A 26592-nucleotide genomic window follows, 5' to 3' on the forward strand; every position below is an offset into this window, starting at 1 on the left:
CCTCAGAGATGTCGATCTGGAAGCAGTCCCATTTAAACTTTGCACCCTAACCTCCACCTCTATTTCCCCAGGGAACTTAGCCTGCGACAACATTTGAAACCCAAAGCCAAAAAAAAAAAAACTGAAACCACCCAACTATTCCAGATGAATTTTTCTTGCCTTTTATTTTCTTCTATTAAAACAACAACAAAAAACTACCTTCAACCTTTTCTGATTCTTTTTTTTTTTTTAAAGATTTTATTTATTTATTTGACAGAGAGAAATCACAAGTAGATGGAGAGGCAGACAGAGAGAGAGAGAGGAGGAAGCAGGCTCCCCGCTGAGCAGAGAGCCCGATGCAGGACTCGACCCCAGGACCCTGAGATCATGACCTGAGCCGAAGGCAGCGGCTTAACCCACTGAGCCACCCAGGTGCCCCAACCTTTTCTGATTCTTATTATGAACATGTAAAACCACCAATTTATGCTTGCTTCACTTCTCGGGTAGCGCATCCAGGCATCCCGAAGCTCCCCATCCCCACCCCGTCCCACCTGTCTCCGTCTATACCAACAATTACCTCAGCATCTGTCCTCCAAAGCCAAGGATATTAAAGGAGCTGAATTAATTAAAATACTTCTAAAAGGTGGGCACCTGGGTGGCTCAGTGGGTTAAAGCCTCTGCCTTCGGCTCAGGTCATGATCCCAGCATCCTGGGATCGAGCCCCGCATGTGGTTCCCTACTCCGTGGGGAGCCTGCTTCTCCCTCTCCCACTCCCCTTGCTTGTGTTCCCTCTCTCACTGTGTCGCTGTCAAATAAAATCTTAAAAAAAAAAAAAACTAACAACATACCTGAACGGGACTGGTCTTTCATTACAGCGTTGATGATACTGCACAGCTCCTCCTTCACTTGTTTTCAAAGACCTTCCATGTTCATGGCACACTACTGGTATTTTACGGATTTGCTAAGTTTTGGATATTTCTCTTTCATGTGCACATATAAGAAGTGTGTTGAACCAGTACATCACAGAATGCTCAGAACTTTTAATTCGTAATTAATCTTTATTAAAGTAAAACCTCTAAAATATATGCAGAAAATAACGTATTGGGTATTTTCACATCCAAGATAGTCATTGAAAGGTTAAGAGGAAAGAAGTCTTGTTTCTAATGTTTTACAAAGGAAATCTATCTCTAGTACCAAATACCATACTGAGATTATAATATTCTTATCTAAATTTGCTGAAGCTGTTAATCTTGTACCTTGTTAAAAAAAAAAAAAATGTGTGTGACTTCATTCATAAGGTCTGTCAAAGGTAATCATAAAACAACGAAGCAATCATTTACCCCAAAGACCAGTCCTCTCTAAATGGAATGTATCTTTTTCATTCAACACTATGGCTCTGAGATACTGGCTACTGGGAGGCAGCCAGGGAAGAGGCACAGAACAGTCCTGGTTCTCCAGAGGACCCCGCCCCAGTCTTTCAGGGAATCCAGTGTGGAAGGAGCTTCTCCTCAGGGAGCTAACCTCCCATGAAGGGCTGAGATTTAAAACCGATTTCATTGTCACCCTATGCATTACAAAGAGGAGGGGAAAGCCTAAGCAAGAAACGCGAGAACAACATTTGAAAAAGGGGAGTGCTAAGGGAAACCTACAGCTTTTGAGGATGATAGCCTGTGCACAACACATGGAGGACCGAGATTTTAGTTTTCAAAAAGCAGCTAAAATTTTATTTGTATTTAATCCTTTGTTTATATACCTAAATCAGAAATTAAGCCAGGGACGCCTGGGTGGCTCAGTTGGTTGGACAACTGCCTTCAGCTCAGGTCATGATCTTGGAGTCCCGGGATCGAGTCCCACATCGGGCTCCCAGCTCCACGGAGAATCTGCTTCTCTCTCTGCCTTTCTCCTCACTCATGCTCTCTCTCACTGTCTCTCTCTCAAATAAATAAATAAAATCTTTAAGAAAAAGAAATTAAGCCAAAAAGCATGAAATGAGAACCTCTAAGAACTCATATCCTACTCTCAAATAACCAAAACTACTTAGCCCTAAATGGGGCAGACAAAAAGTTCTCAAGAGCATTTACAGCTCAGGGGATATACATTAAGCCTCTTGCTTTATATTCACAAAATTAGAAAACTGGGCTAAACATACATCTCAAATGTGTGTCAAATAATTTGCATGGGTTAACCTCCCAAAACAAGCTTGCTGCTTTAAAGACACGCTTATAACAACCCTTCCTTACATCATCAGGGAAATTGTGAATCAAGAGGGAACAGCATGGGACACAAATATCTCATATATTCCTTTAATGGTAGTTGAATTTTTCAGAGTCAAATAGGACTGAAATGTCACAGCAATGGGACAAAATGCTGCTTTGTTTAACCATGTGCTTTTTGGCCCTTGAGAACCTTTGGTTGGACTTTTCATTCAGTAATCCATTCCATTAAATACGGTTCAATTCCCAGTCAAAGACCTTCACTGGCACTCAATAACAACATTCTTATAAATTAAAGCCAACTATAAGTCCTCCCTCTGGTTTCTCTTCTGTGCTCTGTATATATGTACATCTTTTTCAGAATCATAGTGAACCTTACTCACAGTAAATTGCCTCTCCAGCATCGCTAAGAAGTTGTTGTCCCGTTCATAGCGAATTCGGCAAGCTAAAAGAATCACGGAGCGCTTGCTACTGAGATGTTCCAAAGTCTGAAGAAGATCTGCAAAAGTTTCCTCTAAATATATGATATCAGCTCCAAGTATCAGGTCAAATTCTCCAGGTGAATAACTCCCCAAATTTTGTCCCCACGTCAGCTCCTTAACAACAGCATTGGGTTGGATATGGGGAGGTAAGTTGGCTTGAACATTTGACTTAAGAAATTCTAATGCTACTTTTCGGTCCGTGATAGTCACATGAGCACCTAGAATGTGGGACAGAAAGACAGTCATGTGCACATCAATACAACTAATAGCTTGGCCGGTGGGGGAGGGGGGGGGATCAAGTTAAACAGCAGAGTGAGTGTCTCCAGTATTCCACTGCAAGCCAGAAGATCATGGCCTTCAGGGATGGCTGCAGAAGAGCAGAACAACGACCAGTAGCTCCTTCCACACACTCTACTGGCAAAGGTGAATCTTTGATTTGTCTCTCTGACACACCTTCTGCAGACAGAGCTGGCCCACCCTGCACAGGTGTCTACCACTACTTTCATTCATTCATTAGGTCATGATCTTCAAGTCAACAGACCTGAGGGTAAAATGGAATCCACAGAAGAAAAATTTAGGAGCAAATGATTATGAAGATGACAAGATACCAAAAACAGGGAAAGGCTACTTTCTGGAGTCTAAGCTTTAAAAGAAATCAAGGGAGAGATTAACTGGCTATTATGAAATCCCAGTCCACATCTCCTGCTGTTAGGAAGCAGCATTATGTATTTTATGTATTTATGTATATATAAATTATATATTATATCATTATATATTTATATCCTTTTAATTATGTATCAATTAAATTATATATCAATTTAAATTATATACTTATATCATTTCTGAAAAATGGCATACTTAGAGGAGTATATACAAACACTAGATTGTATCAAAGCACTATAGGTTAAAATGTGAGATCATGTTTCCTAAATGCTAAGTTTCTACGTGTGGTGTATACAGTTAATAAGGCAGTATTCTGTTCATGTTTCTTGTGAGTTATTTACCATGAACCGGTACGGCTGGGAGAAGACTGAGCTGGCAGTTCACTCTCACGGTGAAACAAGCACGTAAGGTCAGCCCTGAAACAGATCATCTGTGCTGCAGTAAATACAGCGTGCGTAATCCTGTTCAGTTTGGGCCTAGTGAATTCTGAACACTGTAACACTAGGCTTCTTCTTTCACGAGATGAACTCTCCTCTGCACTCTTCTGTAGTTGGAATTGTCATGGGTAATTCCCCATGGGGCTCCAGACCAGCTACAGCAAACACCATTTCAGTGGCAGCTTGGACTGGTGTTTATCTTGGCCTGTGATGTTAGGACGGCGTGTAATTCAATCTGACATTTACAGTCCCAGGTGTGACACCGAAGACAGTGCTCAAGCTGCTGGGTTTTACAAGCGCTGCCACCACTTGGACCATTCAGTGCGACACAGCGTGCTGCCTGATGAGCAGAATCCAGAGATCCTGCTCCTCTCTCCTGATGATAAGAAAGTCACAGACAGCCTTTTCCTGGTTTAACTCAAAACTTCTCTCTGGCTTTCTTAACAGACTGTTCCCCAGACTTGGTGGACATCAAATCACCTCAAAAGCTTTTAAAATCCAGATTCCCTGACCCCACCCCAATGTACAGAACCCTATCTTTAAAATGGGATACTTTTTTCTAAGAATAGTTTCTAGGCAGTACAAAGAGATTTTCAAAGCAAGAACCAGGGTTTAAGAGTCAGAACTAGATTCCAATTCTAACTCCATAATCCATGAGCTTCGTGACCTTGGGCAAGTTACCGAACCTCTACCAAGCCTTCATTTCACCACTGAAGAGAGCTCCAACTGGACCCACCCACCACACAGGGGCACGCTGAGGAGCACAGACTAAAGACCTGGGAACTGCCTAGGCATTAACAGGTGTTTTTATTCTTTTAACAGGAAAATCTCATCACTCATTATTAAAGTTCTGCAGAAAACTCACCAGGGATTTTTTGGGTGTTCCCTGAATTCAGTAATAAATGACTCAGGATACGAAAAACAAAAATACTTTAAAAAGGGGAATGATCAGGGCGCCTGGGTTAAAGCCTCTGCCTTCCGATCAAGTCATGATCCCAGGGTCCTGGGATCGAGCCCCGCATCGGGCTCTCTGCTCAGCAGGGAGCCTGCTTCCTCCTCTCTCTCTCTGTCTGCCTCTCTGCCTGCTTGAGATCTCTGTCAAATAAATAAATAAAATCTTTTAAAAATAAACAAATAAATAAATAAATAAAAAGGGGAATGATCAACCTCTTACATTTCAAAATCACTACCTATTCTGTTCTCACTGCCACCTTTCTAAAGAAACTTTTTCTTTAGTCTCAGGTTTCAGCCTCAAAACTAACACCGAATACTTTGCAGCCACAACCAATAATAGGTATGCAAATCACATAGCACAGAGAGGTACGCACGATGTAATGTTAAATGAGACATATGTGTGTGTGCGCACACACACATACACACACACACACACACACACACTCTGTAACAGTGAACTACAGCTATGATTAAAAATACAGGTGGAGGGCGCCTGGGTGGCTCAGTGGGTTAAGCCGCTGCCTTCGGCTCAGGTCATGATCTCAGGGTCCTGGGATCGAGTCCCACATTGGGCTCTCTGCTCAGCAGGGAGCCTGCTTCCCTCTCTCTCTCTCTCTCCCTCTGCCTGCCTCTCCATCTACTTGTGATTTCTCTCTGTCAAATAAATAAATAAAATCTTTAAAAAAAAAAAATACAGGTGGACGTGGAGGCACCTGGATGGCTCAGTCAGTTAAGCATAGGCTTAGGCTCATGATCCTGGGGTTCTGAGATGGAGCCCTGCAGTGGGCTCCCTGCTCAGTGGGGGGTCTGCTTCTCCCTCTCCTCCCTGCTCATGCTCTCTCTCTCAAATAAATAAAATCTTAAAAAAAAAAAAAAAAAAAAAAAACAGGGGGAGGAAAAGGAATGGAAGGAAATATACCAAAGTGGCAACACTATGTATGTTGCAGTCATGAATAATTAGGACATTAGATGAGTTCGTCATCCCCTTTCTGTATTCTGCTTCTAGGTCTACTTTGAAAGAGAGTGACATCACTTTTGTAAAAGAAACATGACTTTTCATGATCTTCTAGTTTGTTCAACTCTGATTCCAGAGCTACTGAAGTATCTACTGTGTGGCAAGTGGTGTGTGGGGCCAAGGACACACAGAGTAAGGTGCAGTCCCGAGTCTCAGGAACCTCAGCCAGCCAGGACAGACAGACACAAGGACAAACCGCCTGTTACAAAATGTGACACAGTGGGGACGTAGGTGGTGAGCCGACCAAGCGCTGTGGGGAGAAGAAATCAGGCTGCAATGAATTCTGCTGTGGGACAGGAAAGGACTCCAAGAGGTGACAGCGAAACCCGGCCAGGAAGCACATGTCCCCATCAGGAGCACAGGGTCTGCGGCTCCCCTCCAGCCACTCCAGGAGCTGTCCCTCTTATGAGGCAACAACTAACCTTCCCTCCCTCTGCCCTAGTCTTTGAAAAAGCTCATCCGGTTTTCCCCATCCCACAGATCCAGACTTCTAGATCACAAAAGGAAATACTCAGAGGAGCAATCAACATTTATTTGAGCATTTGCTTTGTGCCAGTTAATGAGCTAACTGCTTCCTGTGCCTGATCTCACTGGATCCTCGGGCATGAACTAATTATTATCCCCAGTTTACAGGGAAACTGAAGCTGACAGATTAAGCAATTTGCCGAAGGTCACAGAGCTGGGAAGAGTTAAAGGAGGTGTCAAAACCAAGTATAACTCTAAACCTATGCACTTGGCCAACTAACCCGTTTCTGTGCCAGCTGCTGCAGAAACAGAAGAAACCTCATCTCCCTTCCAGATAACTCCTCTCACAGCAGCAAAGTTAGCATCAAGGAAAGATAATAAAGGACCGCAGTGTCTGAGGAGCCTGGTTTGACTCTCCGGGCTCCACTGACCAGGACTTCACAAAGGGCTTCATCTCCCAGAACCCCAGTTTCACTGGAAAATAAGAAGTTCAAAATAAGACCTAACACCCATGGGGATGTTACAAAGCTAACAAAAGGCAGTGTACGAGCTAGGGCTTCATCAGTGCCTGCAAGGGCTGCGGTGTGCGGCGATGGAAACCTAGCTCCCCACCACACTGCCCCGCTCTCCGTCACATTTGGAAAGGCAAGAGCTAAACAGAGAAAGGAAGACTGAAAAAAGAAAGAAGTTACCAGAAAAAGAACACAATAAAGGACGGGCTTTTGTGGGTCCTTGAGTACCTATACGTAATGGGATGAAATTCTAGCTCCTGACCACCAAAGTGTGGTCTAACTCCAACAGTGTTGGCATCATCACCCCTGGGAGCTTGTCAGAATGGAGGCTCTCGGGCCTGACCGCAGACCTACAGAAGCTGAAACTGCATTTTAACAAGAGCCCCGGGTGACAATACTGAAATGAATGTTATATCTCATTGGATAGTTTGAACTGCATGAGTCAGAAGCTATAGAAAGGAGTCAACAAAGAATTTTTTAAAATTATAAAATAAAAACAAAGCTTAAGGGCACCAGGGTGGCTCAGTCAGCTGAGCATCCATCTTTGGTTTAGGTTCTGATCTCAGGGTCCTGGGATAGAGTCCTGAGTGGGCTCCCTGCTCAGCGCAGAGTATTTCTCCCCCTCGCTCCTGACCCCTATCTCTCCCCACTGTTCAGTGCTCTTTCTCTTTCTCAAATAAATAAATAAAATCTTTAAGTAAAAAAAAAAAAAAGTTAAAAATGCTCTAAGCCTAAGTTAATATATGTACACCAAACAAAAAATGGCAAACCCTGGTATCAATTCAGGACTGCATACTGTGAATACAAATTTTAAATATGTCAGTACAAACTATAGCAGGGCCGACCCTTCTTAGAAGAGAAAAACCAGCAAAGTTTTCTCAGCAAGGAAACTATAAGAATGAGACTACCTGCTCAACCTGCGTCACAGGGTTAAATCCAACAGAGTACGGGAAGGACCCTAAACTGGAAAAAAAGCTGTGCGCGTGAATATGAGAATTCTCTTTGAACTGAAAGTTGCCTTCAGATCATATTACTGGCATAAAACTGAAGGGGGGCAGGAACCTAATTCAGACAACCTAATAGTCTCCCCAATTGCAATTCTAATTGCCCAAATAAATGTGCTTGCTTTAAAAAAAAACAAATTTCTTTAAAAAACTGAAGAAGGCAAAGCAATCTTTTATGAGAAGTATAAATAACAGGATGAGAGCAAGAACAAGAGAGAAGAAACCAGGCTTACTGGAGTTAAGGGCACCAGCAGTTGACTCATAAGCACAGGGCACAGAAAAGTCCAGCAAGGGGAAAACGAGTTTGAGTCTGTCTCAAGGAAACCGCAATCACACCACACAATGAGTTCCACTCACAGAGAAGTGAGCCAACGTATGGCACTCACCCAGCAGGGCCAACGTATGGCACTCACCCAGCAGGGCCGCCACTATGCCCACCAGCCCGGTGCCGGCGCCCAGCTCCACAGCAGAGCAGCCCCGCAGCTCCACAGCTCCCATCTCCAGATACGTGCAAAGAACGACAGCCTGAGTCAAAGCACAGCGGGGTGAGTCAAGTCAACAAGTGGTTTAGGAGCCCATTTCAGGCAGACTTCCCACTAGCAGGAAGACATCACACACCCCTCTCCCCCCTGCAAGGTTCCAGTCCCAGTTTAGCAACAACAGGCAGAAACTCAGCTGTTGCTGGGCGGTGACCCCCTAAATCGGGCACAGACACTGAGGCTTCAGGCCCCACAAGATCCCCCCCGGAGGACAGTAGGGGTCAAGGACACTGCCCACACAACACAGGGTGCTGCGGCGTATGCCAAGTTTAATTACCGTCTGGTATATGAATTATATCTTACTATAAAGCTGTTATTAAAAATAAGTAAACAAAGTGCAGTCTTATCATCAGTTGCAGCGGTCTTCAGAGGCCCAGGGGTGTACTTACCGCGTCCCACACCACGGCTGCGACTCCCAGCTGTCTCCAGTCCTGCCGGATCTGGATGGTGTGGCTGGCAAAGGAGAAGGTGGCGAGAGGCTTGTGGAATTTCTGCAAGCCCACTCCCGCTGTCTCCTCATAGGGCACCAGGGCCATTTCGCCTGCACTCCGCTCTCTGCTCCCTCAAAGCTGTTGAGCAAAAGAAGCTTGCGTGACGCTCTGGCCAGAAAAAAAAAAAAAAATGCACTCTCTTAAGTAGCCCCAACTGCTTTTTAAGGCCATTTTTTTACAGGTTCAAAAGAAGACAACAAAGGGGGCGGGGCGGGCGGGGGGCTTTGTCTAATTCCTCCCTGCAGGGCTCTTCCTCTTCTGGGAAGGGCGATTCCGCTCTGAAGCCCGCCAGACGAGGTCTTCGGGCAGAAGCACGCACTCCCGTACGGCTCCCGCAGGATGCCCGAGGCACTCCGCGGTCACCCCCGCGTGAACCGGGGCCGCGGTAGGAGCGAGAGCGCAGCCGGGCTGCTGGCCCCGGGCCTCGGTGGAAGTCGCGCTTCCTACCCTGTCCGAGCCCGTGTGGACCGCGGCTGCCGCTCGCGCCGGTCGGCAGGACAGTGTTCGCTGCTGCGTCCCGGTCTCCCCTCCACCCCCTCGAAATTCAGCGCGTTCAACAGCGACAGCCCCGGGCCCGAAGCTGCACTCGGACTGAGTGGTAACGGCTTGGTCATCCGGCTTTCTGTCGCGGTCGCAGTTCCAGCTCGCCCGGACTGGAAGTGAAAGACACTCGCGAGCCCCGAGTCGCGGGCGGGGAGAGCCGGAGCCCGGGTCCGGGGCGGGCTCGGGCGTCCGCGGCTCAGAGGCCTGCCCTGAGTCCTCCGCCGCACCCGCCCAGTCCCCTCCAAAGGGTCCGCGTACGTACTCGCTGCCGGCGGGCCCCGGAGCTCCGGGAGCCCGCGGGGTGGGCGTGGGGGGATGGGGAGGACACCCCCCCCCCCAGCCGCGCCGGACGCGCCCCGCCCCGGGAGTGCCGCCCACTTCCCCAACCCAGGCCGCCCCGAAGCGGGGCCGGCGACGCGGCGGGGCCCGAGGTGGGCCTCGCTTCTACTTACGGCCGGGGAGCCGGCCCCGCGCTTTCCCCGCCCCGAGCGCGGCCGCCGCCGCCGCAGCCGCCCGCCTTAAAGGGCCGGGAGCCGGCGGGGCGCGGGCTGCGCGGGCCGGCGGCGGGGGTGGGCGGCGCGCGCGCCGGGAGACACGCGTTTCCGGTCCCTCCTACCCCGGACAGGTGCCCCGCGGCGCGCAGGGTCGCAGGTGTGCGGGGCGCGCGCTGGAGGAGGACGCAGAGGGAGAGGGGATCCGGCCTCCCTCCCGGGGCTCCCCGAGGCCCCCGAGGTTCCCGGTCCGCCCGATCAGCTTCCGGGACGCCGAGGGCAGCGTGGGCGAGGAGCCGGAGGCGAGCGAGGTGCGGAGTCGCGGGTAGGTGCGCGGGGGTGCCCTGGCGGGGTGGGAGGGAGCCCGCCGGGCCGGCGGGGGAGGCGTTCTCCTGCTGGTTCCACTTTTCTGCGGGTGAGCGGGTTCTCAACCCTCCCCCGCCGCGCCCCGCGCTCTGTGTGCGCGTCGTTTTGTTTTCTTCTGGTCTGTACGCCGGCCCGTTTTTAGTGTTGAAGGTCACGAATTAGCAGGTGTAGGTAAAAGTTTGCTCCGAAGTGGACACGGTCACCTGTGCGTCCTCGCGGCCGCAGGGGAAGTCCGAAGTGGTGTCATCGCCACTTGGTGGCAATAGAGTAGGAAAAGTGACAAAGCCCTTGTCAGCTCTAGCGCGAACTCGGAGCCGCACGCTGCGCCCGGGACCCGATCGCGAAAAGCGTCCCGCGGCAGCAGCGGGGCCGGGGGGCGCGGGACGTGGCCGCACACCTAGTGCGGGGCGGTTGCCGCAGACCCAAGGCCCTAGCGTCCCTCCAGGAGGGCCGACGGTTGGCTCCCCTGCCTCGGGACTCCTGTGCTTGACGCCGGAGCCACTGACCCAAGCTGCCGGCCCTTAGAAGGCGCGGCCGGAGTGAGCAGCCCACCGCACGGCCCCGCGGGGAGCGGCGGCCGCCCCTCCGGGAAAGGTGCCTTTGCTTCCTGAGCCCCAGTTCCTCCCGCACGTGCCGCCGCTCGGACCCGGGCATTCTCAGCCCCGGCTGCGTGTTGGAGTGCACGCGAGCTATTTTCAACTCCCCCGGCCTGGACTCTGCCCCTGGGAAGTCGCCGTTGGCGTGAGGCGCCCCGAGCATTGGTATTTTTCAGCGCTTCCTGGTCATTCCCTGCTGTAGGGGCCTGAGGCCAAGCCTGAACCCCGCCGCTACTCGCCTCTCCCCGCCTGCAGGGGGCGTGCCGGCCTCTCTGCACACCTCAGCCTTCCAAAGGAAGGAGGGGCTGCGAAGGAGACTTGATCAACTTCAAAGATCTGCACAGAAGTTTTTCTATTTTTTTTTTTTCTTTGCTCGATTTATTTATTTTTATTTTTTAAAATGTGTGTAATCGAATTTATTTTTATTTTTATTTTTTTTTAAGATTTTATTTATTTATTTGACAGAGAGAAATCACAAGTAGATGGAGAGGCAGGCAGAGAGAGACAGAGGGAAGCAGGCTCCCCGCTGAGCAGAGAGCCCGATGCGGGGCTCGATCCCAGCACCCTGAGATCATGACCTGAGCCGAAGGCAGCGGCTTAACCCACTGAGCCACCCAGGCGCCCCTCGAATTTATTTTTGGAGCGGTTTTAAATTCACAGCAAAATTGGGAAGAAGGTGCAGAGATTTCACATTCACTTCCCTGCTCCAACACCCGCATAGCCTCCGCCCATGATCAGTAACCCCCCACCAGAGTGGGGCATTTGTTACAACCGATGAACCTACACTGACACATCATTATCACCCCAAGTTTATCTTGGGATTCATTCTTGATATTGAGCATTTGATGAGTTTGGACCAATCTGTAATGGCATATACCCACCATAATAACATCATACAGAGATGGGGCCCTCCCTAAAATTCCCCTGTGCTCCACCTAGTCCTCTCCCTCTTTCTGCCATGACCACTCATCTTTTTACTCAGACCCTTTGGGTCCATACCAAAGACTGTGATTACTGAATATTACGGCAAAAGTATATTGAGTTTTGCAAGAAACCACCAGACTGTCTTCCAAAGTGGCTGTACCATTTTTTTGCATTTCCACCATCAACGAATGAGAGTTTCTGTTGCTCCACATCCTAGTCCATATTGGGTGTTGTGAGTGTTTTTAAATTTTAGCCTTTATGGTAGGTGTGTATTAGTTGTTTTAATTTGCAGTTCCCTGGTGACATATGATGTGGAGCATCTTTTCATATGCTTATTTGCCATCTCTGCCTCTTCTTTAATGAAGTGTCTGCTAAGTCTTTGGCACACTTTTTTATGTTATTTTTTTAAAGATTTTATTTATTTATTTGACAGACAGAGATCACAAGTAGGCAGAGAGGCAGGCAAAGAGAGAGAGAAGGAAGCAGGGTCCCCGCTGAGCAGAGAACCTGACGCGGGGCTTGATCCCAGGACCGTGGGATCATGACCTGAGCCAAAGGCAGAGGCTTTAACCCACTGAGTCACCCAGGTGCCCTGGCACATTTTTTTAGATCTTTATTTAAGTTCAATTAACATATAATGTATTATTAGTTTCAGAGGTAGAGGTCGATGATTCATCAGTCTTATCTAACACCCGGTGCTCATTATGTCACATGCCCTCCTTAATGTCCATCACCCAGTCACCCCATTCCCTCCACCTCCTCCCCTCTAGCAACCCTCAAGTTTCCTATGATTAAGAGTCTCTAACGGTTTCTTTCCCTGATTGCTTCTTTATTTTTTCCTCTCTTCCACTATGATCCTCCATTTTGCTTCTTAAATTATACATATGACTGAGATCATATGATAATTGTCTCTCTCTGATTTACTTATTTCACTTAACATAATACCCTCTATTCCATCCATGTCATTGCAAATGGCAGGATTTCATTTTTTTGATGACTGCATAATATTCCACTGTGTCCCTATACCACATTTTTATCCATTCATCTGTGGATGGACTTCTGGGCTCTTTCCACAGTTTGACTATTGGGGACATTGCTGCTATAAACACTGGGGTGCAGGTGCCCCTTCAAATCACTACATATGTATATTCGTGCTAAATACCCAGTAGTGAGATTGCTGGGTCGTAGGGTAGCTCTATTTTCAACATTTTGAGGAACCTCCTTACTGTTTTCCAGAGCACCTGCACCAGCTAACACTCCCACCAACAGTGTAGGAGGGTTCCCCTTTCTCCACATCCTCACCAGCATCTGTCATTTCCTGACTTGTTCATTTTAGCCATTCTGACTAATGTGAGGTGGTATCTCATTGTGGTTTTGATTTGTATTTCCCTGATGCTGAATGATGTTGAGCACTTTTTCATGTGTCTGTTGGGCATCTGGATGTCTTCCTTGCAGAAATGTCTGTTCCTGTTTTCTGCCCGTTCCTTGATTGAATTATTTGTTCTTTGGGTATTGAGTTTGATAAGTTTTTTATAGATTTTGGATACTAGTCCTTTATCTGATAAGACATTTGCAAATATCTTCTCCCATTCTGTTGGTTGTCTTTTGATTTTGTTGAATGTTTCCTTTGCTGTGAGTAAAAGCTTTTTATCTTGATGAAGTCCCAATTGTTCCTTTTTGCTTTTGTTTCCCTTGCCTTTGGAGATGTATCTAGCAAGAAGTTGTGCCGAGGTTACAGAGGTCGCTGCCTATGTTCTCCTCTAGGAGTTTGATGGATTCCTCTCTCACATGTAGGTCCTTCATTGATTTGGAGTCTATTTTTGTTTATGGTATATGGTATAGGTATTCTTCTCCATGTGGCTGTCCAATTTTCCCAACACCATTTGTTGAAGAGACTGTCTTTTTTCCAGTGGACATTCTCTCCTGCTTTGTTGAAGATTAGTTGACCGTAGAGTTGAAGGTCCACCTCTGGGCTCTCTATTATCTTCCACTGATCTGGAACACATAGTCTATTATTGTGCCAGTACCATACTGTCTTGATGATTACAGCTTTGTAATAGAGCTTGAAGTCTGGAATTGTGATGCCGCCAGCTCCTTTCCTTAGCTACTTGGGGACTTCTCTGGTTCCATACAAATCTTAGGATTATTTGTTCCAGCTCTGTGAAAAAAGTTGATAGTATTTTGATAGGGATTGCATTGGATATATAAATTGCTCTAGATAGCATAGACATTTTAACAATATTTGTTCTTCCAATTTATGAGCATGTAATGTTTTTCCATTTCTTTATGTCTTCCTCAATTTCTTTCATGAGTGTTCCCCATTTTTCTGAGTACAGATCCTTTGCTTCTTTGATGAGGTTTATTCCTAAGTATCTTGTGATTTTTGGTGGCCCCTTTTTTGGGGTCCTGTTTTAATTTCTAGCTGTATTGAGATATAATTGACATATTTATGTTCAAGATATATAATGTGATGATTTGGTTCATGTATATATTGCAAAATTGTTATTATAATAAAGTTAGTTAGGGACGCCTGGGTGGCTCAGTGGGTTAAAGCCGCTGCCTTCGGCTCAGGTCATGATCCCAGGGTCTTGGGATCGAGCCCCACATCGGGCTCTCTGCTCAGCAGGAAGCCTGCTTCCTCCTCTCTCTCTCTCTGCCTGCCTCTCTGCCTATTTGTGATCTCTGCCTGTCAAATAAATAAATAAAATCTTTAAAAAATAAATAAATAAATAAATAAATAGAAATAATAAAGTTAGTTATCACATCTATCATCTCACATAATTATAATTTGTATGTGTATGCATGTGTGTAGTAAGAATATTTAAGGTCTACTCTCTTAACAACTATCAAGTATATGATATGGTACTGTTAACTATAATCACCATGCTGAATATTAGATTCCTGGAACTTATACATCTTACAACTGTAAGTTGTACCCTCTGAACAACATCTTGTCATTCCCCCACCCCCAGCTTCTGGCAACCACCATTCTACTCTGTTTCTATGAATTTAGCTTTTTAAAAAACAGATTCCACATAGGGGTGCCTGAGTGGCTCAGTAGGTTAAACATCCAACTCCTGGTTTCAGGTCAGGTCTGCTCTCAGGTTAGTGAGATTGAGCCCAGCATTAGACGCTCCACTGGGTGTGGAACCTGCTTAAGATTCTCGCTCTCCCTCTCCCCTCCCCTCACCCCCGCCTGCTATTCACTCTGAAAATATAGATAGATTCCGCATATAAGTAAGATCATATAATATTTGTTTAGCTTCTTTTGCTTAGCATAGGACCCTTGGGATCCAACTATGTTGTTGCCAATAGCAAGATTGCCTTCTTTTTAATGGCTCAATAATATTCCAACGTATATTTGTATGCCTATGATATGTATTATATGATATATTATATATGAGATATATCACCCCACACACCACATTTTCTTTATCCATTCATCTGTCAATGGGACTAGGTTGTTTCCTTGTCTTGGACGTTGTAAATAATGCTATAGTCAAAGTTCATGAGGGTATAGGTATCTTTTCGAGATAATGATTTCATTTCCTTCAGATATAAACTCAGAAGTGGGATTACTGGATCATATGGTAGCTCTGTGTTTAATTTTTTGAGGAACTTCTGTAATGTTCATACTGTTTTCCATAGTGGCTACACCACACTGTATCCCACCGACAGGGTACCAGCATCCCTTTTTCTCCATATCCTCTCCAACACTTGTTATCTCTTACCTTTTTGATAGTTGCCACTCTCACGGATGTGAGGTGATATCTTATTGTGGTTTTGAGTTACATTTCCCTTAAGGGTAGTGATGCTGAGCATATTCTCATGTACCTGTTGTTGGTCCCATTTTTAATCTGATTATTTTCTTATTGTTGAGGTTGGTTTTTTTGGGTTTTTTTTTTTGGTTTTTTTTTTTTTTTTTTTTTTTAAGATTCGTTCATTTATTTTAGAGGTAGAGCATGACAGTGCTAGCGGTGGGGAGGCCATGGGGAGGGAGCAATGGGAAAGAGAATCCTTAAGGTAACTCCCCACTGAGCGCAGAGCCAGACTCGGGGCTCTGGGGCTCAATCCCAGGACCCTGAGATCATGACCTGAGCTGAAATCAAGAGCCGGCTGCTTCACTGACTGAGACACCCAGGCGCCCCTTATTGTTGAGTTTTAAGAATTCTTTGTATATCTTGGATAACAGTCCTCTATCAGATAGCTCTTTTGCAAATATTTTCTCCAAGTCTGTGGCTGGTCTTTTCCTTCTCTTGACAGCATTTTTTGCAGACCAGAAATATTTTATTGTAAGAAGTCACCTTATCAATTATTTCTCCCATGGATATTGCCTTTGGCCTCACACTGAAAAAAATCATTGCAAACCCAAGGTTGCCTGCATTTTCTGCTATGTCATCTTGTCGGAGTTATCTTGTAAGGTCTGTGTTTAGATTCATGTTTTTGCATGTGGATGTCCCGGTTGTTCCAGCACCATTTTTTTTAAAGGCTGCCTTTTCTCCATTGTATTGCCTTTGCCACCTTGTCCGGGATCAGCTGACTGCATCTCCGTGGGTGTTTTTGGGCGCGCGCCGCTCCACCGATCCGTTCACCTGTCCTCTCGCCAGCCTCACGCTGTCTCGATAATTGCGGCTTGTGCTAAATCTGACGTCCGGTCGGGCAGTCCTCCAACGACCCTTCTCCTTCAGAGTTACTTTTCCTTCTCCGGCCTTCTCGCCTCCTGTCCCCTCTCCCCGGTCTCCTCTCTCTTACCTCCGCCCTGTCTCTGTGTGGCCGCTGCCTCTCAGCTTTCCTCCTGCCCCGTTTTCTTCTTCCCTCTCTGGGTCCCTTTCCCTTGGGAAGTTAGGATTGGGCACAAGAAAAAGGACGGGCTTTGGGGCCAGAGAGACCATGAAAGTAAAATTCTGCCTCTGACCCTTTCATCGGGATGACCCTGAGTGATGTGTACAGCTCCCTAGCTCCCAGGCTCCTCGATGTGAAGGCTGCCACAGAGATCCCGGCCCCTCCTCCCTCCTTCTCTGCACTCGCCATTGTTTTTGCTGAAATCATGCACAGAACTTTACGAGACAGAACCTTCCGGACCTCTCCGGCACTCCACTAACACAGGACATCCGTCTCATTATATTTACTTACATTTCATCTCGAAATGTGTGTCCCATCGCCCTCTCAAGGTTCTCATTGGTGTCACTTGGCTCAAGAAGCACCAGAAAGAACAGTTAGGGCATATGCAACTTGTATAGCAGTGTAGACATGAAGTGGAGCTCATGTTTTTATAAGAATAAACCAAACAGCCGCTGGTTCTCTGTGAATACTTGAAAATAAATGTTTGATCCTCAAAAAATACTGGGTATGTAGTAGATGATAATTATTTTAAATATCCAGTCCACCTTCCCCAGGCCTGTCCTTGGTGTCCTTTCTGGAGGAAGTGATGTCTGTCCACCCACCCTGGGCCAGGACAGGATCAGGCTTGGCTGTGGGACTTGCTCTGGCCAGTGGAACATGGGTGGAAATGACACTGGCCACCTGCAGGCAGGAGCACGAGGTGCCTTGCACAGCTGTGTCATTGCTTCTCCCCTGCTTAAGAACTGTGTGTCTCAGAGCAGGACACAGCCTCACCGCGGGTCCCGTGGAGCAGAACCACAGCTGTCCTGTGCGATAGGGGAAACGGGAGTGAGAAATAAACCTTGTGGAGCTAACCTCTAAGATCTGGGGTTGTTACTGCAGCGTAGCTCAGCAGAAGCTGACGAACAAGGTGTGAAAGAGACAGGAATCTCAAGCATTAGGTACAGGTTTTTAAGCGGGTGGCTCGGTTTAGCTTTCCAGTAAAGTGGATCCTGTTTTGGAGCTCTGCCCATCTCATAATGTCTCCTGGGCCCCCAGCGTCAACGTCAGCCGAGACCACGGACCCCCTTTCTCCAGCTGGGATTCTAAGACTTGAAGGCAGTTCTCTTACTGACAGCCTTGCTGGAGGTATCCAAAAAAAGAGATCCCATTTTTGCATTACCCACATTTCAAAGTACAGTTCAACCATAATATAGCAATCCAAAAATGATGGGCTTTTTCCTAATAGCAAGAGGAGCTTGCTAACTAATTAGGGAATGTGCTCAGGCATCTCCCCAGCCCAGGGGGTTCCCTCTGCACCTTCATGGTGCACTGTTGAACTTCTCTGAGCATCATGGAACTCTTCATGCCCACACAGCGTCTTGCAAGAAAGCAGAACTTAGGAAGAGTTAACATATAAATAAGTCCACCCAGAGGCCTATGGCTGATAGCTTTTTATTTTTATCCGCATGATTAATTGCCTTTCCCCTACCACCTCCCCAGAGAAGAATGGTGGAAGGGTGCTTATTCTTTTGTCCCTCCTGTGTTTTGGAACTAGTCCATGTACTAGGTCATGGATTGTAGAAGCCGCCACCTTGGAACAACATGATCCCACCCTGGGTCACGGTGGGTACCCCACCCAGGCCGGATCCGTAACTCTCTCCACAGAGCGAAAACTCAGAGTGGCTGTTGGACAGCTGTTCTTACTGTTATTAGCCCAGCATCCGTGTCGCATTTTGCTGGTGGCAGATCCCTTGTGCTAGCTGTCAAGAGCCCAGCTTTTGTGGCCTGACAGTTCAGGTCAAATCCCAGCTCTTGCAGGTTACAGCTGCGTGGCCTTAGCTGAGACACATTCATCTGTGCCTCAGTTTCCCCACCTACAAAAGGGGACAATGTGCTGATTAAATTAGCAAACAAAGAAGATAAGGTTAAAACGATTTAACTTCTCTAAGGCACCTAAAATTGTACCCGACAGTCGACTTCATGTATCATTTGCTCTTATGTGTTTGGGGGAGAGCCAGCCTTGGCCCTGGCTCCAGACCTGGCAGTGAGCGCTTCCTTCCATCTGCCCATGGGTGGTCCAGAAGCAGGCACGTGACCAGAGCTGTGCTTACTTGTAGCCCTTACCAAGACTTGCTGAGAATCTCAGAAAAGCAGAGTGTTGGCAAAGGGTAGAAGTCTAGAGGTCCTTTTGGTCATCTGGTCCCACGAGGGCTGAGCCAGCCGGGAATGGAGCCGGCAGTGGTGCTAGAGGAGGGAGACGCTGCTGCTTAGGGTGCCCTGTGACCACCTGGATCCAGTGGACTGAGAAGTTTGAGTTATTTGAGCCGTGAAATTCCCCAATTCACTTACGCCAGGTCAAACAGCTTTCTCTGTCCCCTGCAGGAGCCAAACAGCCCTGACACATTCAGTCTGGGCTGGTCCCTTGAGTAAAGGAGATATAAAGCCATACCAGCGCAGGGCGTCCTCGGTTTGGACGATGTATGTATGGAGAGGCTGGAGAGGCTGGTCACGGAGAGCAGCTGGGGGCTTCCCGGTCACAACCTGCACCTGGCTTCTCAGAGCCTACGGGACACCGGCGTAACCTGAGAATACATTTCCTTTTCTTGCTGAAGCTGGCTTGAGTGCCCGATGCACACCTCAAGAATCATGGGAGTCCTTTCTTTTTTTTTTTTTTTAAGATTTTATTTATTTATTTGACAGAGAGAAAGATCACAAGTAGGCAGCGAGGCAGGCAGAGAGAGGGGGAAGCAGGCTCCCTGCTGAACAGAGAGCCCGATGCAGGGCTCGATCCGAGGACCCTGAGATCATGACCTGAGCCGAAGGCAGACGCTTAACCCACTGAGCCACCCAGGCGCCCCGGAATCATGGGAGTCCTAATGAGTGATGTGTTTTCCGTTGTTTTTAGGAAGAAGTACACAGAATACATTCTATAAGTCCCTGGCATATAACTCAGAGATAGCTAGCTTACTGTCCTATTTGCCAAAGAGCAAATATGATCCTAACAGATGAACATGTGTTTGAAAAACAAAAGTCTGACTCCTCTCCACACTTGTGGTCAACAGATGACCTGAGTTAGCCCAGACCATGATAAATGTTGGTGGAAAGGAAGCCTGATCTCTGGTGACATCTTTCTGCCCATTCTAGGCTGAAGAGGTGCCCCCACCATACCAAATGTACCACCTCCGGGACACCTTGGTGGCTCTATCAAGGGAACATCAGACTCTTGGTTTGGCCTCAGGTCATGATCTCAGGGTCATGGGATCAAGACCTGCATTAGGCTCGGCGCTCAGTGCAGAGTCAACTTGAAAAATAAAAAAAGGTACCTCGCTGCTCCCTCGCTGTGCAGTGCAAGAGTTGGTTGGGGGGCGGGGGTAGTTCGAGTCGCCAGGACTTGAATGCTAGCTCCCCTCTCGCTAGTGTCTAATTATGCAGCCTCAGGCTGCATTTTTACTGCCATTCCCCTGGTTTCCATTTTCTTACCTGCAAATGGGGTTGATGATAATGCCCACCTCATTCAGGGCTTGCTGTGTGCCCCAGAGGAGGGGAAGTCCGTAACAGTGGATTAGTATCTCTGGGCCTCATTCTCCTGCTCTGCAAAAGGAGGATCTTCCCACAAGGCTGAGGCTGCCACACTGATGTGAGGAGGAAGTGCCCTCATGCTCAGGGCTGAGCACTCACCAAATCCTAGTTGTTACCAATTCCTTCACTGTGGTCCCAGCTTCTCCTGCCTAGCAGGGTTGGTGACCTTCCTGCTTTTCAGTGCCCATTTAAAATTTCTGTTCAGTCACTGTCCATGTAAGCCCAGGCGGTTACAGTGACCAGAGTGTCCTCCCAAGGCCTGTCTTGCCGCAGGACCCCGCCGCCTCTCCAGCTGATAGCTCGCCGCCGTCACTTGGCCTGCACACCGTCTTTAGAGTTGCATATCAGTGGCTCCCCATTGCCTACAAGTTCATGGCATCCAGTTCAAAGACCTAATTTTTTCTTTATATCCTGCCTTGTTCCAGAAGATATTCAGATACCTGGCAGTATCTCATTTTTGTTGAAGATGCTCTGTGATCTCTCACTACAAAACTAGGCCTTCAAAATAGTCTTTGGACCCAGACCCCATTATCAGTTCAGCCTGGTCCTGTCACCCACTGGTTTGATGGGGTCTGTCCAGGGGGCATCCGCACGGTGCCAGGCACAGGAGGGCCGTCATGGAGGCCTCGCTCTTAGGGTCTTGGGTTCAGCTGGGCCTCCAGCCCATGAAGTTGGTGTATTCGTTGCCAAGAGCTGCCATAACCAAGCACCACACACTGGGCGGCTTATAAAAAGCAGAAATGTATTTTCTCCTAGTTCAGGAGGCTAAGGGTCTGAAATCAAGGTGTTGGCTGGGCCATAACTTCTCCAAAGGCTCTAAGGAAAGAATCCTTCCCTGCCTCTTCCATCTCCTGGGGGCCCCTGGCCTGCCTTGTCTGGTGGCAGCCTTCCCCTCATCTCTGCCTCCATCTTCACGTGGCAGTCTTCTCCCTGGGTGTTTTTGTCTCCAAATCTCCCACTCATCCTAAGGACACCAGTCATGGACGGAAGGCCCATCCTAATCCAGTAGGACCTCATCTTTATTTGATTACATCTGCAAAGAGCCTCTTTCCAAATAAAGTCGCATTCATGGGTGCTAGATGTTAAGACTTCAGTGTATCTTTTGAGAAGACACAGGGGGCGTCCGCACAGTGCCAGGCACAGGAGGGCCGACGTGGAGGCCTCGCTCTTAGGGTCTTGGGTTCAGCTGGGCCTCCAGCCCATGAAGTTGGTGTATTTGAGAACCCATTATAGCAGCCAAAGCAGCAAGAAACAAATAAATGAGGGCAAATTTTAAATGAAAATACTTTTTTTAGGGACACCTGGGGCGCTCAGTCAGTTAAGTGTCTGCCTTCAGCTTAGGTCATACTCCTGGGGTCCTGGGATCAAGCCCCGTGTCAGGCTCCCTGCTCAGTGAGGAGTCTGCCTCTCCCTCTGACCCTCTCCCCTGCTCATGCCCTCACTTGTGCTTTCTCTCTCTCTCAAACATTTTTTAAAAAGAAAATAACTAATATTCACAATTTTATAGTGGAAAATGGTATAGGACAGTGTTTGAGAGTGTAGGAAAAGTAGAATAATAGTAATAATGCCCACATCTTTGGACTGTTTGGAGGAGGAGGCGGGCAGTGAGTTAACACATGGCAAATACCACATGTAACACCGTAACACCTGCACGTAGTGATCTCTTAATGAGACCACCTATTCTTTACTTTTTTTCATTTCTTATTTAGAATCTTAAAATCTGCAAATATGAGAACACTTTAAATAAATCCACTGTTATTAAGCCTTAAATCAAGCATCATTGTGCACTTAAGGAAGTCTTATCTGTCATCTTGTAAATGGGCTGCTCTGTGCTCGCACAGCTTACCTCCTATTAAAGTAACAGGGATTATAATATCAAGTTATCAGACATTGTATTCTGTCGCAGTGAATGTGCTGCCCACATGGCTAACCCTTTAAAGGTAAAATGGATTATAAAGACCAAGAGCGTGGGGCATCGCATACCACTGCCGTGAACGGGAGAGAATGGCTACTTGGTTTCTTTAAACTGAAGTTTACCACAGTGACAGCAGCGTGAGAAAACACACCAAGCCGTCACCCAACCTCAGGAGCCGTTTCTTTACACAGTATGCAGTTAAGATGAATTTTGTTACCATGAAATTTTGTCTGTAGTGACTGTTTTCATTAATGTGGGCCAAGGCAAATTGATTAGACTACCAATCTCCAAAAAGTAGAAGAATTCATGGACGGAATGTTGTGCTAAAAGCAAATTGGACCCATTTTCCTACTATTCTTGAGCAAGAGTGGAGGTAAGAAAAGGAGCAGAAAGTTGGGGAAATTTCTTTTGATTTATTGTTAATGCTAGTTTTTCTTTAGACTGCTTAGTTCTCATCCAAGCTACTATGGTTAATGTTTTTAGCTTATATTTTACTTAATGTTGTAATAGAGATTAGTATTATAGTTGTGCTATAATCTCATTTTAAAGACATAGAAATTGAAACATAGACATTTTTAAAAGATATTTTTTAAACTGAGCCTCCTAATTGCTATACACTAGAGTTTAAAGTGTTATCAGAAAACACATTGCCTTGAACTTCTAACCCAATAGCATTTCTCAAATTTTATGGTCTCAGGATTATTTTTTTTTTAAGATTATATTTATTTATCAGAGGTGGAGCACAATGCAAGGGAGAGGGCAGGCAGAGGGGAAGCAGGCTCCCCACTGAGCACGGAACCCAACGCAAGACTCAGCCCCAGGACCCCGAGATCATGACCTGAGCCGAAGGCAGAGGCTTGGCCTACTCAGCCACCCAGGCATCCTGGTCTCAGGATCCTTTACACTGTAAAATTATTGAGGACCCCAAAGAACTTTTGTTTGTGTGGGTTTTATCTATTGATACATACCATATTAGAAATTTTAAGAAGTTAAAACCTAAAGCAATCATTTGTTAATTCATTTTCAAGTAACAATCATACTTTGATTACATATTAGCATCACAGCAATGACATCATTATATGTAGGGAGCTTCTAGAAAACTCCATAGTACACTCGGGAGAGAATGAGAGCGAAAAAGACAAATAACAAACATCTTAGTATTATTATGAAAACAGTTTTGGTCTTGTGGATTCCCTAGGTAGGTCTCAGTGTTCCCCAGGAGCTCCGGGACAGACTTTGAGAACCATTCGTCTAGGTGGTTCCCGTGCCTTCATAGCAAAACTGTATTTTTTGTCTAAACTATGACTATTCAAGGAAAAGGAACAAGCATACTTGTAAGACTCGGCTTTGCTAGCACTGAATAAAATATATAGTTGATACGTTGTCAGTCTTCTTGTTGTCTTTAACATGGAAGCAATGTGGGCGGTACAGAGTACGTGCTCTGAGAGGACTCAGGGTTCTAATCCCAGCACTGCCACTTAAGCCTCGTGGCCTTAATACTTAGTGCCTTAGCCTCGGCTTCCCATCTGGAAAATGAGCAGGCCGCTCCTCTGGACCTCAGAGGCTTGTGGGAGCATTAACTGGAATAATCTCTGTAAGGGAAGAGGACTTTCCCAGCCCCCTCCCAGGGAACCTGGGGCCTTGTGCCTGGTTCTGGGCCATATCGCCCCTGCCTGGGAGCCCTCTCTTGCCCATCTCACACCCTCAGCAGCGGACAAACTGGAGGAACTGGATTTCTGAGTCCCTGGATTGTGACGTGAGCAAGAAGTAAGCCTTTGTGGTGGCAAACAGCGGACGGGGTTTCAGTTGACGCCCCCCTGCGTGGTAGCCTGGCCTCTTCGCTATCACACGGGGAGGGGAGGACACGAACGGGGTGACATTTAAATGGAAACTCGGAAGCATAGAACCTTCCAAAATGAAAAGATTTGAAGAAAGGAGCTACCTAAATGTGGGGGCAGGGAGGCCTTCCCAGCAGGGAACTAGAAAACGCAAAAGCCCCCAGGCAGACGCCAGGAACTTTCCAGAGACTGGCAGGCCCCAAACAAGGGGGAAGTGGAGAGTAAGTCCCTGGGGTACTGAGGCCTTTGCAGTCCCCAAACCCCACAAACAGCGTGTACCCTTTTGGGGAGGCATCTCTGCGTCTTCTACCCGGGCCCCTGGGTGGGAGTCACAGAGTCCAAGAGGTGCAGGCCTCACGCTATGCAAGACAGCAGAAGGAATAAAGCTTCAGTTGGTGCCACTGAAACATAAGCTCGTAGAGTCCCGGCGTAACTCCAGTCCTAAGTTCTGCAGCTTCTCCCTGTCCGAGTGCTCACAGGCCCTCCCTGGCACCGGGAAGTGGAGAGTTGCTGCCCGTGTACCCGGAGGGCATGAGCAACCTCAGTAGCGACACTGGGGTTTTTCATTTTGCCGGGGAGGTAGTGCCTGTTCCCAGCAGCGGGGCCCAGGAGCCCCCACGTTCTCCTTCAACAACGCAATAGAAGCCGCACCTGGGGGAGAAGTTTCCAGCATTGCCTCCCGGTGGGCACGGCCATCCCAGGGGCAGTTTTCAGAGAACAGCGGAGGAAATACCTGACAACGGATGGCATGAAAGTTACAGTTGAGAGCTATCCTACCCAACTATTGCCTGCCTTACTTCCGGGGGTTTAAGTTCAAATTCCACTTCTTAGATGCTTCTGAGTCAATGATGCTCAAGAGTTTGTAGAGGTTGTCATCTTCTGTGTGTGTTTTCTCAACCTGGGGTTCGGTGGTACCCACAGGTATGGTGCCTCCTCGGGTAAGGCATGGTGGACTCTTTATCTTTTGATGATTCCAAGGAAAGGGAGGGAACCGTTTGCCTGTCTTTTGCCTGTGCTTATTAATTCATGTGTAACTCTCAAAGTTACACATGCATTTCACATGGCATCAAAAGGAGAATGGTGTATTATCAAATAAAAATGCTAGCTTACAGTTTCAAACTAACTCACAACCTTACAACAGTGCCCCTCCCCGGAAGACACGGGGCCTTTGGAGTCCGAGTATCCTGATGAAGTCTAAGGACATTTTTCCAGCTGGATGATGGAATTAGAATTACCTGCACAGGGGACCAGGAAGATGGCACCCTGGGGGTCCAGGACCGGGTGCAGGCAGCTGTCTCAGACTGGCAGTGTGTTTTGTTCATCCCACACCACGGGGTTCTGTTTTTTTAGTTTCACTGTCAACATTGAGGAGTAGGGAAGTAGCAGATAGAAACCCAGATCTCTGGTTTTCTTTAAAAATTTGAAATATCTGAGCACCTGGGTGGCTCGGTTAGGTGACTGCCTTCGGCTCAGGTCGTGATCCTGGAGTCCTGGGATCGAGACCCACATCGGGCTCCCTGCTCAGCAGGGAGTCTGCTTCTCCCTCTGCCCTCTCTCCTCTCATGCTCTCTCTCTTTCTCTCTGTCTCTCTGAAATAAATAGGTGAAATCTTTAAAAAAAAAAAAAAAAAAAAAGTTTGAACTATCTGGCCAAAGTGGGTCCAAATGCCCACAAGCTAGCAACCAGCTGGCTCTACCCTCTTGACCGCACCTTCTCCTCAGGGTCCCACATTCCCCTCTACTGCCTTTCCCCTAGCCAGCTTCATTCATTGACAGTACCAATGGGGTCTTGGAACCCCAAGAAATAGAATCTCTCCTGTTCTTCTCTGGGTTCTAAACAAGCTGAGAAGACAGTGCATAAAGCTGAAGGCAAAAAAGAGCTCTGTTTACAGAGCGAGAGGAGGTTGGAAGGCATGGCCTCCAGCTGCGGTAAAACCAAGCTGGTTTAGCCAGCAGGGTTCCGGGGATTGGGGTTCAATCCTTCCTACAGCAGAGGAGCAGGAGAGTGTGGGTCCCGGGTGCAGGCGTGCTCTCAGAAGAAGGACAGAACGGCCACATGTCAGGACTTCAGGCTTCCCAAAGTGTGTCAAAGGGCACAGAGGCCTGGGGACAGTCGTGGGAACTCCCAGGGAGGGGATGGAGCACCAGGCGCTCGGAGCCGCTGGGGCTGGTGAAGGCTGGAAGAAGGTTAATTCTTTAACAAGCCGAGCAAAGAACACCCATGCTCTCCCAGGAGTGCGGTGAAATCACCCGGGTCCTTAGCTCAAGGTCGGTAAATGTGGTGACCTTTAGCAACCATAGAAACCAAATTTCTAGAAAAAAAGAAGCAGAACTCACTCTCTACTGGGGTAAATCAACTGGAATGAAAAGCAGGAAAAACAAAAGCCACAGAACAAAAAGACAAAGCACTGAAAGGCAACCCAAGATGTATTTTATGACACAGGAGCTAAATTCAGGAAAGCCAGAGTGAGACCTGGCATAGATGGGTGAACAGCAGAGTCCCGGGCCAGCCACTGAGGCATAGCCTTGTTCAGGGAGCACTCGTGAGGGCCACGCACACTCACTACCATGCAAAGCACGTAATGTGAACCCCTTTACAGATGAGGAAACTGAGACCCCGCATGACTGATTCGAGGTGGCTGGTAGAGGATCCCAGGGCCAGGCTCACAGCTCTGAAACGCTTCCCCTCTCCCTGCCTGTCCTTTTGGGCCACGTGTAAGTTGTTTCCCGAGAACAGAAGCAGCTCCTTCCGAGAACGGCGGG

General features: G+C 47.5%; 1 protein-coding gene and 1 long non-coding RNA gene across 19 annotated transcripts in view; one reads left to right on the forward strand and one right to left on the reverse strand.

The window, feature by feature from the left end:
- Nucleotides 1-9998, reverse strand: part of METTL21A (methyltransferase 21A, HSPA lysine) — a 56303-nt gene extending 46305 nt beyond the window's left edge. For 2 of the 16 annotated variants that reach the window (XM_059393339.1, XM_059393332.1), the window contains exons 1-3: nucleotides 9202-9551; nucleotides 8653-8832; nucleotides 8138-8249 (exon numbers count right to left, since the gene is read on the reverse strand). In XM_059393339.1, coding sequence (XP_059249322.1) covers nucleotides 8138-8249; nucleotides 8653-8799 — 259 coding nt within the window. In that variant the 5' untranslated portion in view covers nucleotides 8800-8832; nucleotides 9202-9551. The other 14 variants (XM_059393325.1, XM_059393324.1, XM_059393334.1 and 11 more) reach the window with 14 other exon arrangements.
- Nucleotides 9999-10022: 24 nt separating this feature from the next.
- LOC132013499 (uncharacterized) overlaps nucleotides 10023-26592 on the forward strand; it is a 70241-nt gene continuing 53671 nt past the window's right edge. For 2 of the 3 annotated variants that reach the window (XR_009403024.1, XR_009403023.1), the window contains exon 1: nucleotides 10023-10113. This is a non-coding gene — a long non-coding RNA (uncharacterized LOC132013499). The remainder of the gene's footprint in view (nucleotides 10114-26592) is intronic. The other variant, XR_009403022.1, reaches the window with a different exon arrangement.

This window comes from Mustela nigripes, chromosome 3 (genome assembly GCF_022355385.1).
Source record: "Mustela nigripes isolate SB6536 chromosome 3, MUSNIG.SB6536, whole genome shotgun sequence".
NCBI classification, from domain to species: domain Eukaryota; kingdom Metazoa; phylum Chordata; class Mammalia; order Carnivora; family Mustelidae; genus Mustela; species Mustela nigripes.